We start from the raw sequence: 27,706 nt of genomic DNA on the forward strand, positions 1-27,706 counted from the left end.
ATGCTGCATGCCCCTAATCCTGCACATAAAGAGCTGGACATGCTACATGCCCCTAATCCTGCACATAAAGAGCTGGACATGCTGCATGCCTCTAATCCTAGCACTTGGGAAGACAGTGGAGCCCAAGCTCAAGCTTGGCCTGTTCTATACGGCAAGTTCCAGATCGTATAGGACATCAGCAAACACCAGCAAAGATAGTCAACATGTAAACTCAAAGAAGGCAAGATGGTGAGCTGTGGGAAGCACCACCTACCTGCTTTCCATTCAGGGTACACAGCCTCTTGACCACGCCTGAATCAAGTTTAATGGCTTATTGAGAAGGATCCGCATGGCCTTCCTCGGCTTCACTCCACTTTGACTCACAGTCACTAACTTGGGTTTGATGAAGACCTTGCTTTCTTTCACTTTGCTCTTCACAGAGGCTATGACCAAGGCTCAGGTTGTACCTCCCTGGGTGTGCACAGACCAGTTTGGATTAACATTTTTGGTGTAATCAACTTTACGAAATGGTTCATTGGAGGCGCACATGTAACTCTCTCCTAAAAAGCAAATAACAATTTTATTAGAACAATATCAGATCTCTGAGCATTGGCCATAGTAAGCCTGGATGCATTATGTCTAAACAATGGCTTCTGGAAACCTGTAACTCCTAAACTTGTGGTCACAGAAAGGGAGTGCAGTATAATACCCCTTTCCTTTAACATCCCCCCACCTCCCTTTCTTCCAAAGTACCTAGGTTGGTTTTCAGAAAATTACACGTATAATGTGAAAAGCACTAGGCCCAGAAATGAAGAGTGAGACCTGGGTTTTATTTTACCCAAATGTCTCGCCTTTGATAAGTCATTACTCCACACTTTGATTCTCAGGATCATTAGCTGCAGAATTAAATAAATCAAGTAACTAAATTACAAAGTACTTCATGATTCCAAATGCAAACTAATTTATTCTTCATAAAAGCTCATCCTAGCAAGCCATGGTGATATGGTAGAATCCTGTAATCCTAGCTACTCTGAAGGCTAAAGTGGAAAGATCTGAGTTCAAGGCCAGCTTGAACTCAGCCTGAACTGTTACTACAAAGGGAGAGGGATTGTACTGGGTATGGTAGCTCAAGCTTGCAGTTCTAGGAGCAGAGGTTAAGGTAGAAAGATTGGCACCAAGTTTAAGGATACTCTAGGCTATGCAAGGAGTTTAAGGCCCATCTAGGCTACACAGTGAGACCCTGTCTCAGAAATAAACATAAATAGTTCATTCTTGTTGAAATAATTGAAAAAATATATTCATAAAAATTAAAATCCTTCTAATTTTATTCAAACAGCAATCACTACATCCTTACATGGTGGACTTATCATATTCAGTTGTAGTATCATCCATTCAACTACTGAAGCACTGTGAAGTGAAAGGCTTGGCTCCTCAAGGCAGCATACTGCTGGCACTGTTTTCTCTAGAGGAATATAAATTAAAAATAAAACTAAAACTTCAAGTGGACAACTTTTTCTATATCTTCTTAAATGGGAGCAGATATTAAGCTAAAATGATACAGTCATTTCTCACAATGCTTAATCAGGCTTTTGTTTAATTAAGAAGGGCACAGAGGCTATACTGCTTGCCTATCATTTATCGATATCTACATTTTTTACATTCCAAAATTTCTAAAATTCCTACTGAAAAGATGGTACTTTTCCAAGAAATATATAACTTAATCAATTATTTTGGTACTGACTTTTTGACACAGAAGGTTACATGCTAAGGTTTTCTCTGAGATATAATCACAAAGAACACATTATTTCATATACTTAGTACAAATAGATTCACTCTTGATATAGTAATTATATCAGATGAGTCATAAATGTTTTAACCAAAATAATGAAAAAGAAAGCCTGAGGATAAGCTAATAATGTCAATATTGACTATTATCAAAATGTTCTCCAGGACCTGATTAGTAGAGAACCTCAGAGATGCCCAAAGGCTCCTGCACAAGTGACAGATCAGGGATGTGGAAAGGAATTCTGAGGACATGCCATGTCTTCTGTGTAGACAAATTGTTAGGGTTCTGCCTGGGAGATGCAGGGAACCAATCCTAAACTATAATACCACTTCTACAGCAGCACCCTGAAGTCTTCCCCAACCATCACCACCCAATTTGTCATCCCCATAGAACCATTTGATAGTATGGTCATAAGAAAATTGTACAGAATTTCAAAAAGTTATAAAATTAATAAAATAAAATAAAATTAATAAAGCCATGCAATGCACATGTATGTATTAGTGAGAAAAATATGATGCTGCTATCATTGAATTTTACAGAAAAAATACAAGTCATATCAAAAAAATTCTTGCCATTTTTATTTTTAATGAAAACTTAATGAATGTTCTGACTCAAAATGTGTAATAGAAGACTATATAAAAATAACCTTAGCAAGAGAAGATAGTAGTTTCTTAGGACAGGGATACATTAAGTCAGTGGTAAAGTCTTCTTAAAGCTAAAAAAAAAAGGTAAAAAGAAAGTGAGCAGATTTTCTATGTCCATCTCCTTTGATCAACCAGACCTTGCACAGCTGACAAACCACCCAGGACACACGCTTTTCAAATCACATTTTAATTTCCTTCTCTGCATGGGCTTGGAAGAACAGAAACAAGCAGAAGAGTAAGCCCTTCCTGTGATTGTGCAGTTAGAGGTGGTTAACTCCATCCCTGTCTCCCCTTTCCCTTCATAATGTTCCTACTAGAAACATGTAGACCACTTCTATAATTTGGAAAGTTCTGAGTCAAGGTGTCCACAGAATAGAGCTTCACACTTCCATGGTGTGCATGTGCACATACAGTTTTCTGCACACTGAGCTTACAAGCTATTGGTTTCTCATCGTTCTCTAGTTAGTTAAGAAGTTATATATATAAATATATATATATATATATAAATTAGGTGATCTTGTTCCTTCAGCAGATCCAAGCCTCACCCTGGTCCAGCTGAAACAGTCACTGGTAGACAGGTTATGAAAGCATACGTAAGGTTTTTACTTTCCCTAGTTGCTTTGAAAACAAACCCTGGTTATAATCTAAGACAAAGCCCAACTTTCCTAATGCTGTGACCCTTTAATATAGTTCCTCATGCTGTGTTGACTCCCAACCATAAAATTATTTTCATTGCTACTTCATAACTGATTTTGCTAGTGTTATGAGTCATAGGTAAATTATTGTGTTTTCCAGTGGTCTTAGACACTTAGACAACCCCTGCAAAAGAGTTGTCCAACTTCCAAAGGAATCACAACCCACTAGTTGAGAACTGCTGACCTAGACACTTCTTCCAACACCTTTGCCTTTCTAAAAATCTGTTCTTCCTGGGGCCCTCAGTTGCTTATGGGGTGAGTGTGAATATCTCCTCCTCCTCCTAAAATAGAAGCTTTGAAGTTTTCCAATATTGAGAGTGATGCTAGCTGTGGGAGAGCTACATATGATTTACCAAGTAGGAAATTCATACACCAGCAGTATTAGACTACTTGTGTGTAAGTCAATATCATTCTCACATTTGATATAATTTAATTACTTAGGTCACTAACTAATTTATAAATAATCCTGACATTCAAGTCAAATTCTGTGACATGAAATCTGAAGCCCATGGTTTTACTTCATTCTTGTAGAAGGAGCAAGCAGACAACCTTATGAGGAAAACAAAACCTAATCAGCCTGAAACACAGGCTCTTCACTTCTGGAGAAAATGACGGACATATTGATAGACATGCATTCATCACACTTAAACAAGGGAATGCAGAAGAAAACATGGAAAGGCACTTAATGCTTAATACTGGTAAATCTTAGGAATTTCAATGCTTTCCTAATTTACAAATCTAAGGAAAATTTTCTAAAAAAGAATGCAACCGAGGAAAACTACATTCAGTTATATGTGCTCTTAGTGAAGCCTAACGTGGGTGAGTTTCTGAGTGCATTGTAGTCAAAAGTGCTCATTTCCATCAGAAGATGAGTACCCCACATAGCTGCAAAAAAAATACAGAGTAGGAAAAAGTAAGACTGTTTTATTAGTGTACTATGTCAAACGATTTAATTGGGTTTTCTAACCAAACTGTGCACTGGCTGAAGTAAAAATTATGGGAATCATCAAGGTAACACAAAATCCCCTGCTCCAGCTGGGGTACTATGTACACTGTACCCCTGTGTCAGGCCCAAGGAGCTTCCCTGTCACTTCCATCTGCGGTGGACACAAAATAAGGTGGGTGACCTCTATGACCACATTTTCAACACATCTGAAAGCTAAGCACAGTTCTCTCCTGAAGATACATCCAACTGTTGAGTTTATGATGCTTTCCACCAGGAAAAGTGCAGAGAAGCTACTGTGGACGCAGATATGAAGAAAGGAATGTCTATATATTTAGGTTTCCACATATAGATATAGGAGTGGGAGCATGATTAATAAAAACTCAGAGACAGGTATTAGGGTTCAACCTGAAGACCAGAAAAGCAAAGCAGTCAGTCACTGGCTCTGACCTTAACCCCAGTCCGAAAATGGTGATTCTGCCTCCAGGAAGTCTCAGAATGAGACTGTGACTGAGAGCTGTCTCCTCCCATTTTATAATCATCTCTAATTCTGGGATTAAGGGCATGCACCACTACTGTTTGGTTTCTATGGTAAACTAGTGTGGCTACTGGGATTAAAGGTGTATGCCATTGTAACTACTGGGATTTAAGGTGTATGTCATTGTAACTACTGGGATTAAAGTATGTGTAATTTGCTGCATAGTCAGTAAGACTGGTCAGTGTGGCTGTTTTACTTTTCCAAGCTTCAAGCAAGCTTTATTTTTAAAAATACAAAGAAAATGACACTACAGAAGTTTGTCTTAAGACCTAAGAAATTAGCTAAATGTGAAAACAGAAATTCTACTAATGAGACCAAAAATAGTTCTCATGCACTAGTGTAAACTAACAGATCTATGGCCTGCCTTCTGTTCCCCACATCTGGTCAAGGGTAAGATATCCTTAGAGTTCACAATAGGAATTTTAATTTTGTGTTGGTTTTTATGATAAAATGTATGCATCACCCCATTGTGAAATACATCTAAATAACTACTTTTAAATGAAGCACAGCCACACAAACTCCTGCCCAAAGCTCTAACTCTTTAGGTGCAAGGTATGTAACTTGGACAGGAATTAGTTGGGAAAATAAGATAATACCTAATTTAAAGATATGCTCCCAGCAAGTTATGGGCAGAGAATATACACTTAGGAATAGAAGTCAGTTAGCTATATAGCTGCCTCAGTGCATGGCATTCTGAAGGGCATTGCATCAGTTCTGCACACCAACATAGCATTAAGCACTGAAGGGAACCGTGAATAGCAGTTAAGTTAGCACAAACAGTACCTGCAGCTTTATCCTGCTAACTTACATTTTCTCAGGTCGTGAAGGTTGGCCAGTTCTTTCACAACCATGTGCTTGGATGGCATTGCAGTATGGAACCTTTGCATATCATCTTTATATTTATAAATATCTTTAAATTGCAATGCAGTTAGCAATCTCTATCATTTGTATGCTAGATTTTTATGTAGATTGTTTTACCACTATTGGTGGTGGTGCACTAGAGCAGTGGATCTCCACCTTCTTAAAGCTGTGATGCTTTAATGTAGTTCCTCACGCTGTGGTGACCCCAAACCATATTTCACTGTGTACTGTTATTTTGTTTGTGTTTTAACAAACAAAGCTTGTCTGAAGATCATAGTGCAAAGCTAAACCACTTGAACCCAGGGAGTGGGGGCTCACACCTTTAATCCCAGCACTAGGGAGGTAGATAGGACTAGACAGGACTATAAAGAGGGAGGAGTCAAGAGCACTGCAGTCTGAAGATTTAGTGGAGACAGATACAGTCTGGAGATGCAGTCTGAGGACAAGATTGCCCCTCGGTTTGTGCACTGGTAGAAGTAAAAACTCTCTAGTGGCTGGCACTCTGCTTCTCTGATCTTCAGCATTAACACCCAGTATCTGACTCTCACTTTTTATTATTAATAAGAATTAGAATTCATGCTACATCATTGCTACTTCATAACTGCAATTTTGCTACTGTTATGAATTGTAAAGAAAATATCTGATATGTGTGATATTTGATATGTGTCCCCTGTGAAAGGGTCATTCAGCCCCAGGAGGTAATGACCCATGGGCTTAGAACCACGAGCTGGAATCTTGTAAAGCAGCCCTCTACCACTGAGCTACACCCACCTGCTGCACTTATTCTTATTTTCTTTCTTTCTTTCTTTTTTTTTTTTTTTTTTTTGCCTGTCCTGGAATTTGCTCTGTAGACCATGTTGGCCTCAAACTCACAGAGATCCACCTGCCTCTGCCTCCCAAGTGCTTGGATTAAAGGCATGCACTACCACTACCAGGCTTCTATTCTTATTTCCAGGGGCACAAACATTCAGGTTTTGTAATCTCAGGGGATTATGAGGAACAACTTCTACTGTTCCACACAGTAGTATAATGACTACAGTTAACAAAAATTTAGTGAAATGTTTCCAAGTCAGTAGCAGAGAGGATTTTGAAAGTTCCTAGCACAAACAAAAAAAAAATTGAGGTGATAGATACACCAGTTACCGTGACATGATCATTAACACTGTGTACATGCATTGAGATAGCTCACAATACCCCATAGCTATAACTCCTATGTAGCAAATAAAATCAAATATAGCCAAGAGTGGTCATATACATCTCAAACCCAGCATTTGGGAGGCAGAAGAAGGTGTATCTTAGCTCCAGGTCAGCCAGAACTACAACAATGAGACTCTTGTCCAAATAAATAAACTGCAACTCTAAGGCTAGTGGAAGGGTTTCAAACTGAAAGACGGTTGACATCTGCAAACAAACTGGGGCACAATGAGTGTAGCATCACATTAACAGGCTCATCCAAGCAGTGGTTCCCCAGCCTCTGGGGTCCTTCAATTCTCCTCTCCTGCATCCTTAATCTTCCATGGATCTAACAGCACAGTTTAGCCCTAAGTTTAGGCAAGCAACACCGACTGTGACTTAGATTCAGCACTCACACAAGTAACAAAAGTTCAGAAAACAAGTGTTCGTCCAAAAATGAAAGACAGACAGACAGGCCTTCCAAGAATGAGAAGACTTGAGGGAAATGGGTCATACCTGAAGGACAGATAAACAATAAGCAGGGAAGGCCTGAGATGTAACTCTGATGTCAAAGTGCCTGGGCACCTGGAAGAGGAGAAGGGAGTTAGGGGCTGGGGGAAGGAAGAGGAGGAAAGGGGGAAGAAGGAGAAAGAGGAGGAGGAGGAAGACATAGCCTTATGAATCTCCACATGGTCTATTCAGAGTCAAAAAAAATAAAGTAGGCAAGGCATGGTGGTGTATGCCATTAATCCCAGCACTTGGAGGTAGCGGTGGGTGTCAGACATAATTTTGCTGGAAGATTCTTAAGACCACGACTCAAGTATTTCTAGGAGCCAGGCTACTAAGTATTTAAATGCACTATAAGATTCATGTGTAACTTCCCAGCTACTGACTTTGATCACTAAACTAAGGAGACACATATCCACTGGGCCACTTTTCAGGTTCTTTCACTCACGCGGGCTTAATGAACATGCATAGAGCCAGCAATACATTTTGGTGACTTTCTTCAGGTGAGGCAAAATACTGTCAAGAGCTGAAGATGATGAGCAAGGAAATGAGGGAGGAGACTATCGCTGACTGAGAAACAATTTTATCATTATTTCAAAATTAATCTTAAATTTGTAAAAGATATTCTAAGAAAGAGCTCAATGAACTAAATTGCTCTAAATGTATATTCTGATATGCATATTCCAATAGCAGACCATGGAGACAGCTCCTTCAGTCAAGTGGCTTTAGCACAAGCATTAGGATGTGCTGGCTGGTCTTACATCAAAGTTGACACACAAACTAGAAAAGATGGAACCTCCACAATATTCAGCTTTAGGACATTTTCTCAATTAACTATTGATGGGGGAGGATCCAGTCCATTGTGAGTGGTGCCATCCCTGAGTTGCTGGTCCTGGGTTCTATAAGAAAGCAGGCTGAGCAAGCCATGATGAGCAAGCTATTAAGCAGCACCCTTCATGGCCCCTGCATTGGCTTTTGCCTCCAGGTTCCTTAGTGTGTTTGCTTAAAATGTTAATAAGTGTTACCCTGTAAGCAAAAGCACGTAAACTGATCTTACCAAACCAGTATCTTCCCATTCCTTTTTCAAAATGGTATACACACTTACAGAACAAATGTAATTTTAAACACAAAAGAAATTTCTTCATGATTTACTTTCAGTAAATGCTATGTCATTTTATATACCTATAAACAGGTGATATAACTTATGTTAGGCAAAAGGGGATGACAAGTGGGAAAAAGTGCTAAAAGCCCTCATCTGGACATTCCGAATGGACCTTCAGAGATAATCCAAGCTCAGCGGACACAACCCGATTTTCCCACACTTACTGTTGGGAGAGAGAGTCCTACAAGAGTTTCCAAGAATAAACGGATTTACAGGAACCCACACAGCCCACTCGGCAATACTAATCCAGAAAGCTGAATAAACCAGTTAGCTGGTTTAGGAACCACACTGAAGGAAAACTGTCCTACACTAGACCAGTTTGATTCTCCAGAGACTTTCAAGGTCAAGGGTAGGAGAAAAAAACTGGGCTATGCACATTTCTTTTGTCATCTGAGCTCAAGGGGACAGGCTAGGAAGGAGCATTGAATCAAAATCTCTAGTCTTAATTGAAGACAATTTTAGTTTTGTTTTAATCACCTCCTAAAGTATGTTTGCTAGCATGGAAGAGGCAAAGAAAATGAAACATTGTTTAACAGCTGACTCCCATGAAGTAGAGTGGTTTGACAGCATGGCCAACACTGTACTCACTGAGGTAAGTTACATCAGAAAGCACCCTGGTTCAGTGAGATAAACCTGAACATTTGAGCACATGATTTTAAATGAAACCTGAAACTTTATATGTGTCTTCGCATGTTTGCATATGTGCAGGCACACATGTGGGGATATGCATGTACATGACTGTGTGCATGCACGTGGTAGGCTGGGGTTGATGCTGGGACTTGTCCTCAATCACTCTTTCACCTTAAGTAAGGTAGGGGTGTCTCTCCATTAACCCCAGAGCTTACGCCCAAGTCACACCCCAACCATGCACATCATAATATCTAAGGGGTGGGTGGGCCAGCCACCTATACTTTTAAAAGTGGCCAGTATGGTCCAAGATGAAGCCAAGGTTGATACCTGCTATGCTGGATCGCCCCTCTTGATTTTGAGTGACTACTGCCGTAAGTGAAATCAGAAAAGCCAACCTGGAGCAAGTCAGAACCACAGCCATGCACAGAAGGTACAGTGGGATCCCAAACACAGGGACAGCACAGGTGCTGCACTGAGCTCCACCAAGGGTTACCCTGCGCCTCACTGAAGGACCATGCTTTCAAACAGCTTGCCCTTCCAGCAAAAATAAGTTGGTTAATTTTAAAGGTACCATTGTCTGTATTTGTCTCTACTCATTAGAATTTTCTTAAAAAAAAAAAAAGGCAAATCTCTTGAGAAGGACAGAGAATGTGTGCACCCGGGCCCAACACAAACTACAGAGGAGCTCTAATCCCCCTGGCTGCCTAGAAAGCACCTGCTCCACGCTAGGCAGGGAAGTGCCCAGCCCACAGTCACTGCACTGCCTAGCCTTGCCTGCAACTGCAGAGCCTTGCCCACCCCCTCCTACCTTCCAGCAGCTCGTCCAAGCTGGTGATCCTCCAACTGCCGTCTAAGGTGTAGATTGTGCGGACGCCCTAAGGCAGGTTCACATTGTCAGACAACAAGCGGGTCAGCTCTATGAGGAACACATCAAAGGAATGGAAGCTGTCGTTGGAGATGGCAAAGACCAGGCCTTTGAAGTAGCGGTCCCCATTCCGGTAGAAGCATGCCTTCTTGGCCTTTTTCTAGCTTAAGGCCTGCAGGGTACGCGTGAGGTAGAAGCTGCAATGAGCACTGTGCTCCGGGCTGGGGCTGAGCCCATTACCCTTGGGGCCAGAGATGCTGCTGCCCCCTGAGGAGCTGGGAGCCTCTCCCCAAGACCCCGGCCGCGGCCTTTTGTCAAGTTCTTCAAAATGGTCCAGCTCAATGCTCCTGGTGCTGGCCATCGCAGCTGCTCAGAGATAGCTCTCCACAAATAAATAAATTGCCGGGCAGTGGTGGCGCACGCCTTTAATCCCAGCACTCAGGAGGCAGAGGCAGGTGGATCTCTGTGAGTTCGAGGCCAGCCTGGTCTACAAAGGGAGTTCCAGGACAGGCTCCAAAGCTACCGAGAAACCTTGTCTCGAAAAACAAACAAACAACAAAAAAAAAGATTACCTCACAAATAAATAAATTAACGAAGGAACGTCCCCACCGCCCCAGTCGCAGCGCGCCGTGATCTGGGCGCTCCGGCCTTAAAGCATTGGGACACCTGGCTCGAGCACGCGGGCCGTGGTTGCAGGTGGGCCCGCTAAGGCAGCTAAAGGCGGCAGCGGCTTGTAGATGCCCATCTCATTGTCCCGCGCACCCTCTCCGTCACCGCCGCCAGCTGGGAAACCCCACGCCCCCTAAGAGCCTCCTTCGCCAGGCCACGCCTCACATATAGCGCCCGAGGCCTGCCCTGGTTCGCCTCCAGCCTGAGCTCGCTCTCCGGCGAGCTGAGGAAGGAAGCGGAGGGGGTGGGGTGGAGGGCGAGTGTGGGAGAGGCGCCTCGGGGCTGTGTCACGGCCTGGGGTCCCGGGTTCCTCAAGCAGTGCTGGGCCCCAGAGGGAAGATCGCAGCCGCCTCCCACGGGCACAGGCTATTCGCTCTCGCGGTTGCCTGGCAGGACACCTTCTGTCCCTCTTGGGATACCACAAACCACAGGGAGAGGGAGGTGGTGAGGAAGAGGGCAGCTCACGAGGAGCGGCTCCAGCGTTCTTGGAGGCCCCGCAGGCCAGGCTGCAGGAGCTGCAGGAGCTGCGCGCTCCCGGGCGTGGCCGCGTGCTCCGCAGCTGCGGGGACTAGCGTAACCAGACTACCCAAAAAACTACAAAGGAAGGAGGCTCAAGGGCAGCAAGCACCATCCTTAACCCGCCTCTCTGAGGGGAACCGAGGCCAACCTAGGGCAGAAATACAAAATCATAGCACTAGGTTTAGACGTGATGTTTATTTTTTTATAAACGACCCATGCATTGTTTTATTTAGAGATCCTTTGGGGGGGGGATCATTCACACTTTCTATAAAGATTCGCTAACGCGCTAGTTCCAGTAACTTTGAATGAATAAACGACTAGAAGTTATTGGTTTGGGGAAGGTCGATTTAATCAACTATTTGTTGAAAGCTTGCCATTTGACAGGCATTAATCAGTCCCATCATTGGGGATGTTCACGCAGAGAATAGAACCCCTGGGCTCTTCCCCATGTGTTCAATCTGAACTCACAGAAATGGACTGACAAACATCTACCATGCAGAAATCTTTTCTTTAGCGGTGTGTGGTTCACAATAAAAGTGTATTTAGTTATTTCACTTTGGCGTTGAAGCTCAAAGACATTTGGCACTAATCTGACATATGAAATTAATGATTCAGCACCTGGTTCTTCAGTGGTGATGGGGAAACTGTCCTTTAAGGTAGGATGTCAAAAGAGCTGGAGTCCTGGAACCACGTGAAACAGGAATGGGTGGGAACACAATCTTCAGTACCATCGAAGCAAATCACTTTTCATAAGGGATTTAATGAATATAATACAGATCAAGACCTCGCTGGCCACAACTTGAGAGCTCATGGAGGTAGAAGGAAAAATTGTTCCAGGGCATCCAAGATGACTCAGTAGGTAAGGGTACTTGCTGCCAAGTCTGATCGCCTGGGTACGATGGCCAGAACCCACATGGTGGAAGGAAAGCATATATTCCTGCAAATTATCCTCTGCCCTCTGCATGCATGCCATGGCATACAGTGCAGTAAATAAATGTAAAAACTTTTGAGAGAAAAATTGTTCCTGCATTCCAGTTCTAACGCAAACAAACTGGGGGCAGGTAGGCTTTAAAAGAGGCAACGACTAATTAATCTGGATTGCTTTATGACTTAAAATTTATAGAACCATAACAGATTTTCCTCTTTCACAAAATTGTAGAATTTCTACAGTAAGATGTTTAAAACTAGCATTTCCCTTGTTGGGATTTTCCCCTTCTCAGAAACACAGTCTGACGTGCTAATTGTTCACCTGCTGTAGACAGTCTGGCAATTAGGTCACTTTCTGAAAGCTGTCACATTGACCTTATCTCGCTCTTGGTTGTGAATTTTCTCTATACTGCTTTGTAACTCCCCTGAGTCTAGCATTTACTTGAATAAAAAAATTGAGGGAAATATTTCAAATACATTTCCGTTTCTCAGTTACAGGTAATTCAAGAAATTAAATCTCAAAATATTCCCTCTCTCACATTAGATATGACTCCTTTCTGTTCTTAGTACATAATTTATAATCACAGACTATCTAGTGAGTACAAAAATTTCACTGACAATATGCAACAAGAATTTTCTAGAAACTTGTAGAAATATCTTGGCACAAAGCAAAGAACTATCATTTGTTCTCCACACTTCCCTTTTGGGCCACCCAGGCTAACAATGTAATTTAGAACAGTCTTTGGCACCCTACTCATTCTTATTCTCCTCAAGGCCACATTGCCCAGGAAAGAGTAATGCAAATGTTCATGTGGTATAATCTGTTACCATAACCTCGAGATAGTTTTAATCATTTCAACAACCCATTGGAAAACAAATTTCTAGCAGAGATATATACATATTAAATGTGTAGCACTTTCATGGCAAAGAGGAGTGGAAAATTACCTCTATAAATGTTTTTTAGTCATCCAGTCTGATTGGTTTCCTCTGTGTAACTGACAACTTTCAATTTATGGATTTGGACTAATTGATTTTTTTGGCTGTCATGTACTTTGAGTCACAAATATTACACATGTTTCCGGAAAGATTACTTAGAGAATTATAGAGTGGAACAATGTTAAGTTCTGAAATTTTATTTGGAAACAGCATTATAACCAAATGGAGCTTAACATATTTTCCCTAAGTTTTTGAAACATATTTGCTACATAATCTTTGGAATATACGGTTTAAACTCTCTCATTTTTTGGTTAAGTTGAAGACTCAAGTGGAAAGCAGAGTAGTATTATTTTCACTTGCCCAAGCACAAAAAATGCAGTACTAATCAGTGGCTCATGCCACTATAGCCACAAACTTCTCCAGGAAGAGGAACTTCATGACAGCTCATTTTTGCATGACAAACATTAAATATTATGGAGTTAGCATAATATTTTTGCAAGCCAATATTTAAAAATAAAAAAAAAGAACCAAAAATTCTCTAAATCAAGTTCTGAGCTTTACTGTGGGCAGGTCCACCACATTCATTTGATTTTACTACTTTTTCGATATAAGAATTATTTTAATGCAATATTTTCTTAATTATACATAGTTATTCTTATTACCACTCTCTCCCCTCCTCCTGGACTACCTTCCCCCCATCTACTCCTCAGAAAGTGTAAGACTTCCCATGGGAAGTCAATGAAGTCAGGCACATAACTTTGAGGCAGGATTAAGATTCTCCCAGCTTTCACTAGTTCTGATCAGTCTATGGATGTATTTGATTCATATAGATTTTTTTATTGACTGTGAAATAACCTACAGAAGGACAGGAAGACATTCAAGTTCTAAGCCTTAATACTTTAGAATGGTGAGTTTGTAACTTAACCAAGTCAGTTCTGCATTTGTGGACACCATTAAAATTGGTGGCACCAAATCATGTTCAAGGGTTTTCTACCTGGTTCTAAACTGGGTAATATTACCACAACTAGAAAAACATAAATACTTGTTAGGAGACTCTTTTTTATTAGAATAATTGATTAAATTTTTATGGCATTTAGAGCACATGAAATGAAGAATAACTGACTTGAAATATATAGAAAAATGTTTGGGAAATGGGTCATTGCCACTGCAACCACTGATAAAAACTGATTTGAGAAATTTAAGTAGGACATCAGAATTCTCTTAAATATCACTTAATTTGTGAAATATGTAATCTCATCTTGCCTACATATCTTTATGCCCCTACTGATTTACACTTTATTTTCCCCTGGATCTCAGGGATATTACTTTATTATAATCATTTTCTTCTTTTTATATCTTCAATCTATTCAACCTGTGTGCATTAGGACATTTTCTCATTTTTTTCTATGTCAAATAATCACCTTCTTGAATTCCATTATTGTCTGGTTCTGACCCCCTTCTTCCTCATTCTCAGGAGCCTTTCTCTCCACCAGTGTCAGAATAGTAGTTTCTTTACATATTTGTTGAAATAGACCATCTTGAACTATAAAAAGAACAATGCTCATAGGCTCTGTAGTTTCAAAGCATATAGCTTTATTATGTAAACATCAGGAGTCATCATACAACATTCCACTTCAAAACACTTGTGTGTATATTGCACACATATAAACATATGAATATTTTTTAATTTTTAATAAATGACAACTTTTTCTTTTTGTATGTAAAGCATACTCCAAATCAGTTTTACATATATTTTTAATTTAGTATAACATTATGTTTCCTCAAGGGTATGTACTAAAACTATTATGTAGGCATTAATGTTTTTGATTCCTTGTTAGTTTTTGGTCAAAATTAAAACTTTAATTACTTACATAATGTGTTAATGCCCCCTACTTATCTCAAGAATCACCTCATATCCCAAGTAAATAATCCCAATGGGACTCAAGAAACACTGACTTGAAATAATTACAGTTTAAAATTGGTTAAAAACACACACACTGAACTATTTAGATAGCTGAAGTGTTTGCATCTCTTCTTAACTGTGTTTCAAAGCATGGATACCACATTTTGATCTTTTAATATGTGCTTTTAAAAATAAATTCAAATGACATTAAATGTGTTGATGTATTTTGATTCTGAATTTTATAAAATGTCTACAGAGAAATGCTACCAAAGTTAGAGCCAGTTGTTTCACACTTAAAGATGAAGCTATCTCCTGCCTCAATTTGTTAAAATACATGAGATCTTCACATTTTACAGTTTAGATAGTTAGTGAGAAATAGGTCTATATGTGGCATGAAATGAACAGATATGATACTTATTCATTATTTAAGATTGAATCTATGGACACTATTTGCAATATACCAGAAGATGAAGTATCCAAACAATTGTGGGAAGAGTCAAAACTATACCAAAACACAAGTAGAGGGCAGCTATTTCTGTTCAGTCATAATTTTCTGAGGAGTTAAACTCAACAGCCTTGTCAAAGGCTCATAGACCAAATTATTGCTGTTTTGTTAGCACAATAAAAGCTCCTGTCTTTCTTGTGATTATAATCTTTTCTTATACTGAGCAATAAAGGTATGAATTTTCCTGCAATTGAATAACTCATAAAAATGAGTTGAAATTTGTTTAGTTTTGGCAAGTAATAAAAATATATAGTGAAGTGTTACTTATTTTAAAATATTACTTTGGAGGTTGGCAGAAATTAATTTTCAGAAACATCTTGAAGTCCATGCTATTTCTTCATTTATACATATTGTGTTTTTATTTTATTGTTCCATTGTGGAAGAGAAGATTTGAGTCTAGCTATATGAATGTGTTTATCTTTCAATTTTTTTATACTGAGAATACCATCAGATGCTTTCAATATACACCTGCCCAAATATGACCAGTCTGTATTATTTTATATTAATCATCAAAGGACACAAGACACTTAAATTACTTTTGTTTATAAATATAGAGATATAAGATTAAAGTTATATTTATAAATAAATATTGAAAATTAATTTTATATAACACCATGATCACAGTAATATGCCCAATAACTATGTAATTTATGATTCAGTATTCAAGTCACTCAGCTCTATAAATGTAAGCCACAATTCTATCTACATACAATATACTTAACAAAAAGAAGAAAATGGACAGAAAGAGTAGAAACTAAGTCTGTGACCTTATAGTCTTGTAAATCTTTGATTAATGTTCTTCCTATAACTGATAGACTACCTTCATACCCACACAACTTATTTACTATTTTCTATTTACATTCATGTAGCTATAAGTATATGCTGCATGTATTTTCTATATTTACAATATATTACATCTATGTATAACACATATTTTGTTTTTAAATTATCTCATGAACATGCAGATGAATCTGCACAGTATGGTGAAAACATACTTATTTGTCTTGAACAATATTTTAATTTGTGCAAAAGTGCAAAAATATCATACAGATTAATATTCTTTCACTAAAATTTCACCTTTTATGCTGCACCTTTTGTAGTTTACAAATAAACTATGAAATGTAGTTCATTCACAAATTGAAATTAATTACAATGTTACAACAAGGCATTACTGAGGCTTTAATTCTTAATATAATTGAAGTCAGTAGTCTTTCAAAACAAAGACATCAATATGTTATTGTTAGTTCTTTATGTGTTTACTTTTGAATTATTCATAAAAGCTCATGCTAGTCAAATGCTGTTTGTGTATAGTAGTAATCATAGCTGTTTCATTTAGTTTTCTGGAAGAGTCTTTTTCAGAACAACTTCTGAAGAGACTAAAATCTACAATGTTTCTGGAAAGTTTTTACCCTATAGAAAAGGCTGATGGTATATGAGGCAAAATTGAGAAGGAATAATTTTAGTGGATGCTCAGGAGAAATAACTGTAAATGCAACAAATGTTTTAACTGCAGCTCCCAAGACCTCTCCTACTTCATGAACAACCTGAAAATTTTTCACTTCTTTAAAACAGTGATTGTACTCTTCCATTAAATATCAGCTGTGGTCCTCCATTGCTCATGTTCTCTGTCATTTCCTGTTAGCAAAATAATATGAATGAATTAAAACTCACTTTAGAGTAAGACATTGATAGGCTTAGTAGTAAAGCAGAGATTACAAGTCATTGAAGAGCATTTTGCGGGGAAGGACAATGATTGATACTGTTGTTGTGATTTAGGAAATAAAATTTATTGGAGTCTTAAATCACATGAAAATTTTGAACTGACAGCCCAGGATTATATACACAAGGTATACACTATCTTTTCACATGCCCATATTTCCCCTCTTTACTTCAACTCACTTTTGGAATTAACTAACCCAGAAAGAAGATGCCTAGTTGACCAGGTTTTGCCAAAAACACAACTGCTCTGCCAATCACATCAACAAAATGTCAAAATATTCTATAGGTGTTTATAGAAAAATTAAAAACTGTGGAGCCTTTTGTTTATAAACTGAAAGACATTCACAGTGAGACAGATATTTGTTTTGAAAAGGGTTTAGAAATGTGGCCCAAACTGATGTAAAACTTGAGTGTACCTCAGAGTTGTTTCAAACTTGCAATCCTTCTGCCTCAGTTCTCTGAATGTTGATATTCTAGGTGTAAATCATCATGCCTAGACAGGAAATTGTTTTTAATGACATCATTTACACAGAAAAATCAATGGGGGCAATGAAAACGTGGGGGCATGTTTTAATGTTCTTGTTACTAAGAAATAACAATAATGTGCTTGTGAAGATGTAAATACACAGACATGAAAAAGTAATATAGAGAGTTTCATTTGCAATTATAGAAAATATTTAAATTTTAGGTTATTTAAATTCATATAACTTATTCACTGTTTTTGTTTGTTTGTTAAGTTGGTTGGTTGGTTGATTTTTAGACAAGGTCTGATATAGCCAATACTTGGAAGAAATTACTATGTATCTGGGGAATGGCCTTAAATTTATAATCCTCATGCACATATTTGGAGTGGGAGTAACCCAGGCATGTGTCATTTGCCTGTCGGTAAGATGACTTGAGCTGCTAGGTAACCACTCTACCAACTATGCCACATTGCCAGCCCCTATTCTTTTTTTTTTTTTTTTTTTGATTTTTCGAGACAGGGTTTCTCCGTAGCTTTTGGTTCCTATCCTGGAACTAGCTCTTGTAGACCAGGCTGGCCTCGAACTCACAGAGATCCGCCTGCCTCTGCTTCCTGAGTGCTGGGATTAAAGTCGTGCGCCACCATCGCCCGGCTGCCAGCCCCTATTCATTAGCTATTAGGTCCCTCATTATATGAAAAGAAGTCTTGCGATCAGAGTCCCTTTAACATTTATAATAGTGTTATAGATAATATGTTATCTGTATATAATTAGCAATATATATATATATATATATATATATATATATATATATTAGCAAAATTGTCCTTCATTCAAGATTGAAAATTCTATACTTCAAGTTGACTTTCTGAAGGACAGCAAAAACATTTCAAGTGAAAACTCCTTGTTTCATATTCTTCTGCTTGATACTCATTTCTATTTTGTTTCTGTTGGGAAGGTTTCTAAGGAAGGCACAATGAAAGCAGATATAGAAATGTAAGGGTTATTGGGCTGGTGTTAGGCTTATAATGATAAAAAACTGATTAATAGAAAGATTAACCAAACTCAATTCCCAAACTTATAAAGTTTAATGAAGCACATTTTCTTCTTTATTCTGCTAGGAGAGAAAGCAAAGTTCTGGGTTTTTTTGTTTGTTTGTTTGCTTTTTGAGACAAGGTTTCTTTGTAGCTTTGGTGCCTGTCCTGGAGCTAGCTCTTGTAGACCAGGCTAGCCTTGAACTCACAGAGATCTGCCTGCCCCTGCCTCCCAAGTGCTGGGATTAAAGACGTGCACCACCACTGCATGGCCGAAAAAGCAAACTTCATAGTAAGGACATAGAAATAAGAATTTCATCTGTCATTTCCATTCTCTAAGAAGAGTTCAAATGAAAAACAGAAAAGAAAAAAAATGCCTAATTTCCATAAAACTATATTTATCCTTCTTTTAGTGTAAGGTTTTTTGAAAAATGCTTTCTAAAATCTTACAAATTCAAGAGTTTTCTTAACTAAAATCACTCAGACTCATATACAGTAAAATTACTGAGAGAAACTATAGGGAAGTTAGTTTTAAATCGATGAGTCTCATCATTTCATTTGCAAATTGGCTTTTCCAATTTAATAAGATCATACTTCTAATTTAGCTGAGAAGACTAGAATATCTATAAAAAATACTTCCTTCAAATGGCCTGAAAATGTAACTTTCTGTATTTCCAGTTAGGATCTTTGATCAATCCAAGAGCCTTGACTGTTGTTAACAACTAGAAATGTAATAGATCACCTAATTTTACCAATAGAAACTTTATATACAAACATTTTACTATATTAATTTTAAACTTTGATTATCTGTTCATTCAATATTATTATGACAGAAATACACAGTGTACCTTTATCCGTACTCATTTATTATTAAAAGGAAAAGTTTCATATGTGAATGATGAAACTGAGTCAGAATTGTGATGCAGCAGAGAATAAAGTGAATTATGATTGATCCAAGCAGAGATGTGTTTGAATGTTTAGAGGCAGAGTGAATAATTGAAATTCTCCATGAACTTAGATGTTGTAAGATTCTGCCATGTAGGTTATATCTGCTCCTCAGAATAGCTCTTCTGAAAGGGATACTTTGAGGAACATACAGCATCAGTCCAGATTGATCTACTGGCATCATGGCTTTCTAATAAAGGCAGTGCTTTCTGTAGCACTATTCCAACATAGTAACTCCCTAGAAGTCAGCGTACCTTGTAGGTAGCTCTGGTGTTAGGGGCACCATCGGACAGCTGGGCAAGTCGGTTATTTCAATAGCTCTCAATCTCTAATGTAAATATAACAATTATACAATAAATATCAAACAAACATATAAAAAGAAGAGTTAACATAAAATTAGCATAACATTAGCATAAAAATAGAGCATAAAGGAGCATCTATTACAGTATGTACTTATCTTCTATTTTAATTACCTATATGAAGACATCAATTTTTCTAATATAATGTCAAATCTTTTATTTTAAATGTACAAATATGTCCACAATTACTTCCTTGGGAAAGCAAATGAGAATCGCTTTTCCTAATGTATAGATAAGATATGAAAGGAAGCCAGATAAACTACAAAATAAATATTTATTAACTTTAAAATAAAATTATAAAGAAATATGCATAACTATTACTACTATTTCTTTTATGCTATTACTGTAGATTTTTATTTTTAAGAAATAAATCAAAATATAACTTTCCCATTGATTTAGTTAATTAATTTTTACAGATGTTTATCTCTTCCTCAATAGATGAAGTAACAGGAACTGAGTTTGGAAATGTATACCAAATGCAATTGGAACACACAGCTCTTTCTATACTAATTGCCTTTTAATGCAACTAATATTACTTTCTGTTTGAATTGGCTTCATAATACAATTATGCAAACAGCCTTGTGTAAAATACAGAAAAAGCTATCCAAATATGCATGAAGTTTAGATGAGAGCTCAATGAAGCTTTATAAGTATTTTAATATCTGCACTCATAGACAAGGCTTATGTCACCTTATTAAAGAGCTTTTTTCTGCTTGAGGATCCAATTTACATAATCAAACACATCAACTTATAAGCACAAAGGATGTACTGGATAAGAGAATTCATGTGATTTCTAAAGATGGCATTATTAAGCAGAGGCTGTATTTAGTGTATGCTTTTCCTCAGTAAGGTGCTTAACATTTTGTGAAATGCTATTTCAGGAGCTATGGTTTTGAATAGATGGAAGCTACAAAATTGTGCTAAATAGGGCTGCGCTTATGAATTTCAGAAAGAAATTAATTTTAAAACAACATTTTCTTAATCTAACAGGGTCAAACTTACAAAATGTGATCCCCAAATTTCCATCTAAGCATGTAAATTGATTCTCCTAGATTACTGTGTACATTGCATGGCAGCAGTGTGAGGTAAAATGACAAAACTCACTTTCTCAGCCATCTCATGAGAATGATGCAGGGAATGTTCCCTTTCTGAGAACATTCTCCTTTGCTCATAGCTGGCTAGACGACAAGTGAGCCAGGAAGACAGAGTACATCCCCCAATGCCAATACATGCCAAAGACATGGATGCGAGGTGCAGTGGGTACAATGATGAAGTCTTCTTTGTGACTGCCCGAAGAAACTGAAAATTCAGGATGCCACCAATGAGCCCACAGATACAACAAGCTGAAAAGAGGATCATCTGAGAAGAAGAAGAAAGAGGATGTTAAAGTTGATAAAGTTGAGATGTCCAGAACATAGAGCCTTGTGGTGCTGCAGGCCAAGGATTGTAAACCTATAATGAAAAGGATGTGTTCTATTTGATTATAAAGAGGTGACAGGTGCCAGTCAGTGAAGACTTCACTCAGTCTGATTCACTACAGAGAAAGTACATCATAGAACTTCTAAAATGAAACCAATGGTATATAATTTATGAAACTCTGAAGTAAACTAAATTTATCTTTTGCCTAGATCCAGATGAAATAATGCCAGTCTCTAATATGCATGCCTTTGAGGAAGAGTCATCACCTGGTGATCCCTCCCAGAGGTCTTCTGAAAGAAACACTAATATAATTTGGAGAAATGAATGGTGATGAGTTCAGATTCTCTGACTTAAATTCTATTTAATTCTGAAATCTTCTCAAGTTTCCAAGTATCGACAACTTCTACTTAGGTGAAATTGGGGAAATTAGTTAAATCATCTTTGTGTATTTCCACAAATGAGCATTTTTGGAATTTTCCATAGTTTGACTCAAAATCAGTGAAATCTATTTTTGCCCTGAGACACCACAGCAAATATTACACAGCTTCTGTTTCAAAAGTGTTGTTTGATTGTTTTTAAAAAACATAGAACATGGCTTTTATTCTTAATCTTACTACTGGTTCAATATGGGTCTCATATTCATAGAGTTAAAATACTTAATCAATCTATGGAGGACCTTTGGCAGCAGTAAGTAATATGCTTTCTATGCAGGAAACATCCTGTGAATACTAATAAATTTAGTTGATTCTCTAAAGAACCTCATAATAACTGTATTTGCTTTAGGAACCTGGTCTAAATTACCCTATAGGATATAATGGATCTTTAGAGGATGATACTTACTTATTATCCATTCATATTTCCTTTTCTGGAGCACAGTAGTCAATTACTCTTTTCTTCCTAGTTCTTAGGGTCAAACAGAACCTCTCATATGCTAGGCAAGTACTCTGCAATTGTACTATACTCCCAGCAAATCTTTCTTACCCTTGGACACACCACACACATTTCATAAAAAGTACATTTATAGTTTCCTGAAAATAATTTTGCTTTGTCCTTGGACAGCTAGGAGAAAAAAGTCATAACTTTTTCAGAAGACCTTCCTGGATATTATTGATATTATTTGTTGTGTTAATTCTTTAGGACAAAGAGTTTTATAACATATTTTCGAATGTATTTTTTACATTATAAGATATTGTTTGCTTTCAACAGTTAGTTGAGCTCTACAAGTAATATTTGAGTACTGGCCCTAAGTGAGGCTGCCTTTCTCATTAGAAGGATTTGCACAATTCCTTCTAATTATGCAATTCTTACACACTTTACTGCATTGAGATTTAAAATATTAAGTATGGCATGGTCAATATCAGAGAGAGGAAGGAGAGTACATTGATTTAGGAGTAGAGAAAATTATCAAAATAGTGTCGCAATCTATATCCTTCAGTGAAGTACTAGGAGAGGACCAGCCCATGAATGTTTGAAACAGCACTAAGAAAATTTTGACAGGCAAAGATTTCTATTTGTCCAGTCATTTGCTTCATTTTTCCAAGTTAATGCTACCTTACTTGTGCTTATCAGGATTGAAAACCCAATGGTGAAACAATAAAATCTTTGTATATCTTATTGAATATATTGTTGAAAATTGATTACTAATTTACAAAATTGTTCTATTTAGTTATAATGTGTATTTTAAAACAAGTAAAATTAACCATTTATATACTAATTTAAATGATACTCACTTGCCTTACAGTTTCTTGAGTACATATTTTGGTGTTTACTCACATACAATATTAAATGATCTCTCATCCTTTCCATTCATTTTTACTTTCTTTTATTTTTTCTAAACAAACTGTTCCAATAGAAATATAACTGGTATTGATAGTTTAAAAGTGCATAAAGAATAAAGGCCATACTTAAAGAGTAATAGAAGAATTATAGCTGCCAACTAAAAATATAAACATACTTCCACTAACAGTCCCATTTCCTTCAAATGTATAACAATTAGTTTACACATGGATGCCACAGGGAATGTTTTATCTGCCTTTCCATAGTAGATATCATCACAAAGAAAGATGGAAGATAAGGATGATTGGGAAGCCCCACACACACTTACTATTCTGACCCCACACCTGACTTGCTATTGGAAAACTTTTTTGAGCTCAAAGAACATTCTCCAGGTCCCTTGTGTAACTAAATTTGCCAATTAATGAAAGCTTATGGTATTTTATATGGTACCAGTAGAATAAACCATGCCTTTTCCTTCTTTTCAACTCTGATAAAATGTCATAAGTACTGAGTCCTCACTTCAGCATGTAGGGCTCCCTCACAGACAATATCAGAATTAACAAGGAGTATGTTGCCTATTCCAGAATGCTTTGATACTACAATAAAACATCCAAAAATGATTATATATGTATTCACAGTAGTAAAAATTTATTAAATATCTTTTAAAAGAATCAACTGCAACCAAATACCACCTCTTTCTAGGTGCTCTGCAAAATTAGCCTCACAGAAAAAAAAATGTAAGTAATCCTCAGTCCCAGATCTATATTTAGTCAGGTCAATTTTCCATAGAATAGGTTTCATGTTTATTGCTCCATGAAGGACCCAGGTAATTTCTTGAGTGTCTCTACAGGAAAAAATATAAAGACTCTCATGTAGAGCAAATATTAAAGATTAAATATTCAAGTATTTAAAGTATATCTAAGATGTTTTTCAAGAACTTTGGTGGTTTTTTTGTTTCCTTTTTTGTTTAAGACACGGTTTCTCTGCAAATTTGGAGCCTGTCCTGAAACCAGCTCTTGTAGACCAGGCTGGCCTTGAGCTCACAGAAATTTGCCTGCCTCTGCCTCCTAAATCCTAGGATTAAAAGCACACACCACCACTGTCCAGCCTGGTGTTTTACTTATCTCTAATATTTTGATACTATTCTTTGAAACAATGAACTCAAAATTTGCTTCTTAGTTTCTCTTTAATCCTGAATTAGCAACATTAAGTAGACAAAAGTACTCTAGTTATAATTTCTGTTTTGAATTTCAAACCCTTCAATATAGGATAGAAACAAGGCAAAAACTTACAACAAGTCCTGATTTTTTTTTGGCGCACAATATTCCACATATGCCACAAAGAAGAAACTGCAAAAGAAAAGAAGAATTATTGTATTTATATAGATAGGAGAAGCTTATATGTTTAACTCATTATAATCCATTCATGACACTTTCTCCAAGCAATCTTGCACGTTTCAGACCCCCATCAAGACAAAATAAAAACCTTGTTGTAGAATGTCAAAGGCTAAATTTTATGTATTTTTTGTAAAAGCTAACTGTGAGACTTAATACTTAAATCTGTTTGTTACCAGTAAAAAAATGTGAAGTATAGAAACTAGAATTTTGTTCCTCTTGATTCATTTCATTGTCATTTTCTTTTCTACTTTCTCAGAGACAAATACATTATAAGACATTCATTCACATTAACCACTTAGACCTCAATAGGTTGTTACATGGATAAGGAAAATACCACAGATAAAATTATAAGACATCAAAAAAGAAGATCATTCTCTATAGAGACATTAATTGCTTCATATTTTGAGACAATGTTTACATCATTCTGACAGAAATATTGTCTCTGTGGACATGTCCAAAGAACCCAAACAGACAAAGCAATGGATGCCATACAATTTCATATTAATGAGAAACTGATTACAAAGCATTTTGCAAAAAAGTACACTAAATAATCTACCCATGATAAAGTAGTCAAGAGTTTAATTTGTATAAAAATATTTAAGGCTGTTGGAATAAAAATTTGTTCATAATTGAGTTGGCCTAACAATTTAGTTAAAATAAATAATTTATAAGAAGTAATAAGAAAATTCCTGATTCAAATTTGCTAAGAAACGTGTTTCTATTTGATTTTTAATTTTTTAATTTTTTTAAATTTCATAGTGAGTAATGTTCTTGCCACCAAACCTGACAGCCTGAGTTCATATCCTTTTGACTCACAAAGTGAAAAGAACCAATTTTTACAATTTGTTTGTAGATGTCCGTATTTATGTCCACATGTATAAACACAAACACACACACAATTATATAAATAAATATAATAAAAATTTAAAATGTCTCAAGTAATAGCTAATAATATAACTAGTTTCAGTGAAATATTTTGTATCTGGATATATTTTTCAAAATGCATCCAAAAATGTTCCAATACTTCCCTGAAATAATATGTATGTGAGGAACATATTGAAAAACAGTGGGGCTGTCTGTGACGTCCTTGGAGCCCAGCAAGAGGCTCTGCTCCTGTGCTGAGAGGATCCAGAGAGGGGAGTGGGTGGCCAGAAAATCTTTGGGAATTAGAGGGTGCCTGGATGGTCCCGGGGATCTGAGTCCAGGCACCCTCTAATTCCCAAAGATTTTTCTGGCCATACAGAGGGGTGTCTTCCTGAATCCTGGCTGTCTTTACCACATTTCCTCCTGCTCCCAAGCACTCCTTTTCATATCTGAAGTCCTTGAATATTCCAAATCAGCCTGCTTCAGGGAAGAGAGGTCTGAGGAGTCAGCAGGGAGTGTTTGTGCCATTGGGGCTTCTTCGTACCACCCCACCCTGCCTCTCAAGCGTGCCTTTCTGTTTGCAAGGTACTTTCTGTCCGCAAGGAGTCCTGCTAATTTGCTGAGTGGATCCAGAGAGGTGATCCAGAGTGCCCGAGCAGTTGGATGGTCCCAAGGAACTGAGTCCAGGCCTTATCCAATTCCCTAAAATTTTTCTGGCCATCCAGCTGAGTGTGTTCCCAGCTGCTGGCCTTCTTTACCCCATTCTACCATGCCCCCAGGCACTCCTTTTCATCTGCAGGTTCCTTGGAACCGCCAGCACAACCTGCTACATGGAAGATGGGTTTTGAAAGCCTGCTCCAGTGCTGAGGGAACCCAAGAGAGGGCAGACCAAGAAAACCTCCCAAGTACACAGTCAGCCACAGAAAAGATTGGACCAAGATGCCCAGACTCTCCTGGCCTCAATTGAAGGAAGAGATTGGCAGGCACCAATGCAAGAATTTCCCAACATCCTGAAAACCAAACATGACAACACCAGAATCCAGCAAACACACAACAAGACTTGAACACCATAACCCAGAAGAAGTAGAAGAAATTGACTTTAAACTTAACCTTATGAAAATGATGGAGACCCTTAAACAGGAAGTGAAAAACTCCTTTAAAGAAATGGAAGATAAGACAAACAAAAAGTTAGAAGAAATTAATAAATCAGTCAAAGATACCCACAAAAATAAAAAAGCTATCAAACAGGTAAAGGAAACAGTTCAAGACTAAAGACCAAAATGGACGTAATAAAGGGATGGCTAGATATGGAAAATCTGGGTAAAAGAACAGAAAGTACAGCGACAAGTATAACCAACAGAATGTAAGAGATAGAAGAATCTCAGGCGCTGAGGATACAATAGAGGGAATAGATGAACTGATCAAAGAAAAGAGCAAATCCAACATATTCTTAACACAAAACATCCAGGAAATCTGGGACCCCATGAAAAGACCAAACCTAAGAATAATAGGGGTAGAAGAAGAAGAATTACAGTTCAAAGCTCAGAAATTATATTCAACAAAATTATAGAAGAAAACTATCCCAACCTAAAAAGGAATATTCCTATGAAGGTACAAAAAGCATACAGAACATGAAATACACTGGAACAAAAAGAAAAAACCCATCACTCACCATATAATAACCAAACACAAAACATACAGAATAAAGAAAGAATATTAAGAGCTTCAAAGGAAAAAGGTCAAGTAATGTATAAAGGCAAACCTATCAGAATATCACCTGACTTCTCAATAAAAACCATGAAAGCCAGAAGGTCCTGGATAGATGTGCTGTAGACACTAAGAGACCATGGATGCAAGGCCAGACCACTATACCCAGAATAGCTTTCTTTCACCATCAATGGAGAAAACAAGATATTACATGACAAAAACAGATTTAAACAACACATATCCACAAACCCACCGTTACAGAAAATACTAGAAGAAAAACCACAACACAAGGAAGCCAACAACACCCACAATAGCACAGATACCTGACAACCCTCCACCAACACAACTCAAAGAAAGGAAACACGCAAAAACTACCACCAAAAATATAACTGGAGTTAACAATCACTGGTCATTAACATAGATTAATATCAATGGACTCAATTCAGCTTTAAAAAGACACACGTTAAGAAAAATGATAGAGCTGTGTTCTACTCATCCCGCCCTGCCCCCCAAGTTCTCCCTTTTGTCCGTGGGTCATTGGATTAGAAGGCGTCCATGTTTAGGTGCTGAGGAGTTCCATCTGGACGGGTGAGTGTGTGCTATCCAGGGGCAGATTGTCCCGGAAGAGAGCACAAACCCCCCTCCCCCAGCTCCTTCTGCAGGGTTGTCTTTCTTATGTACAACCCAGCCCCCCAGCACCCCCCCAACCCTGCCCTGCTGTATGCTATGACCAGTGCTCAAGAACAGTTTTAAGCTCCTACACTAAGGCTACCCACCCAGAGT

General features: G+C 37.7%; 1 protein-coding gene and 1 pseudogene across 6 annotated transcripts in view; both read right to left on the reverse strand.

Moving 5' to 3' along the window:
- Window positions 1–264: 264 nt before the first annotated feature.
- Window positions 265–10,144, reverse strand: LOC142834946 (serine/threonine-protein kinase DCLK2-like; annotated as a pseudogene).
- Window positions 10,145–14,407: 4,263 nt separating this feature from the next.
- Window positions 14,408–27,706, reverse strand: part of Tmem196 (transmembrane protein 196) — a 97,823-nt gene continuing 84,524 nt past the window's right edge. For 2 of the 6 annotated variants that reach the window (XM_075947833.1, XM_075947835.1), the window contains exons 2-5: window positions 24,248–24,304; window positions 20,865–21,119; window positions 19,656–19,729; window positions 14,408–17,454 (exon numbers count right to left, since the gene is read on the reverse strand). In XM_075947833.1, the coding sequence (XP_075803948.1) occupies window positions 17,412–17,454; window positions 19,656–19,729; window positions 20,865–21,119; window positions 24,248–24,304 (429 nt within the window). In that variant the 3' untranslated portion in view covers window positions 14,408–17,411. The remainder of the gene's footprint in view (window positions 17,455–19,655; window positions 19,730–20,864; window positions 21,120–24,247; window positions 24,305–27,706) is intronic. The other 4 variants (XM_075947839.1, XM_075947840.1, XM_075947834.1 and 1 more) reach the window with 3 other exon arrangements.

The sequence above is a fragment of the Microtus pennsylvanicus genome, chromosome 14, assembly GCF_037038515.1.
Source record: "Microtus pennsylvanicus isolate mMicPen1 chromosome 14, mMicPen1.hap1, whole genome shotgun sequence".
Taxonomy (NCBI): Eukaryota; Metazoa; Chordata; class Mammalia; order Rodentia; family Cricetidae; genus Microtus; species Microtus pennsylvanicus.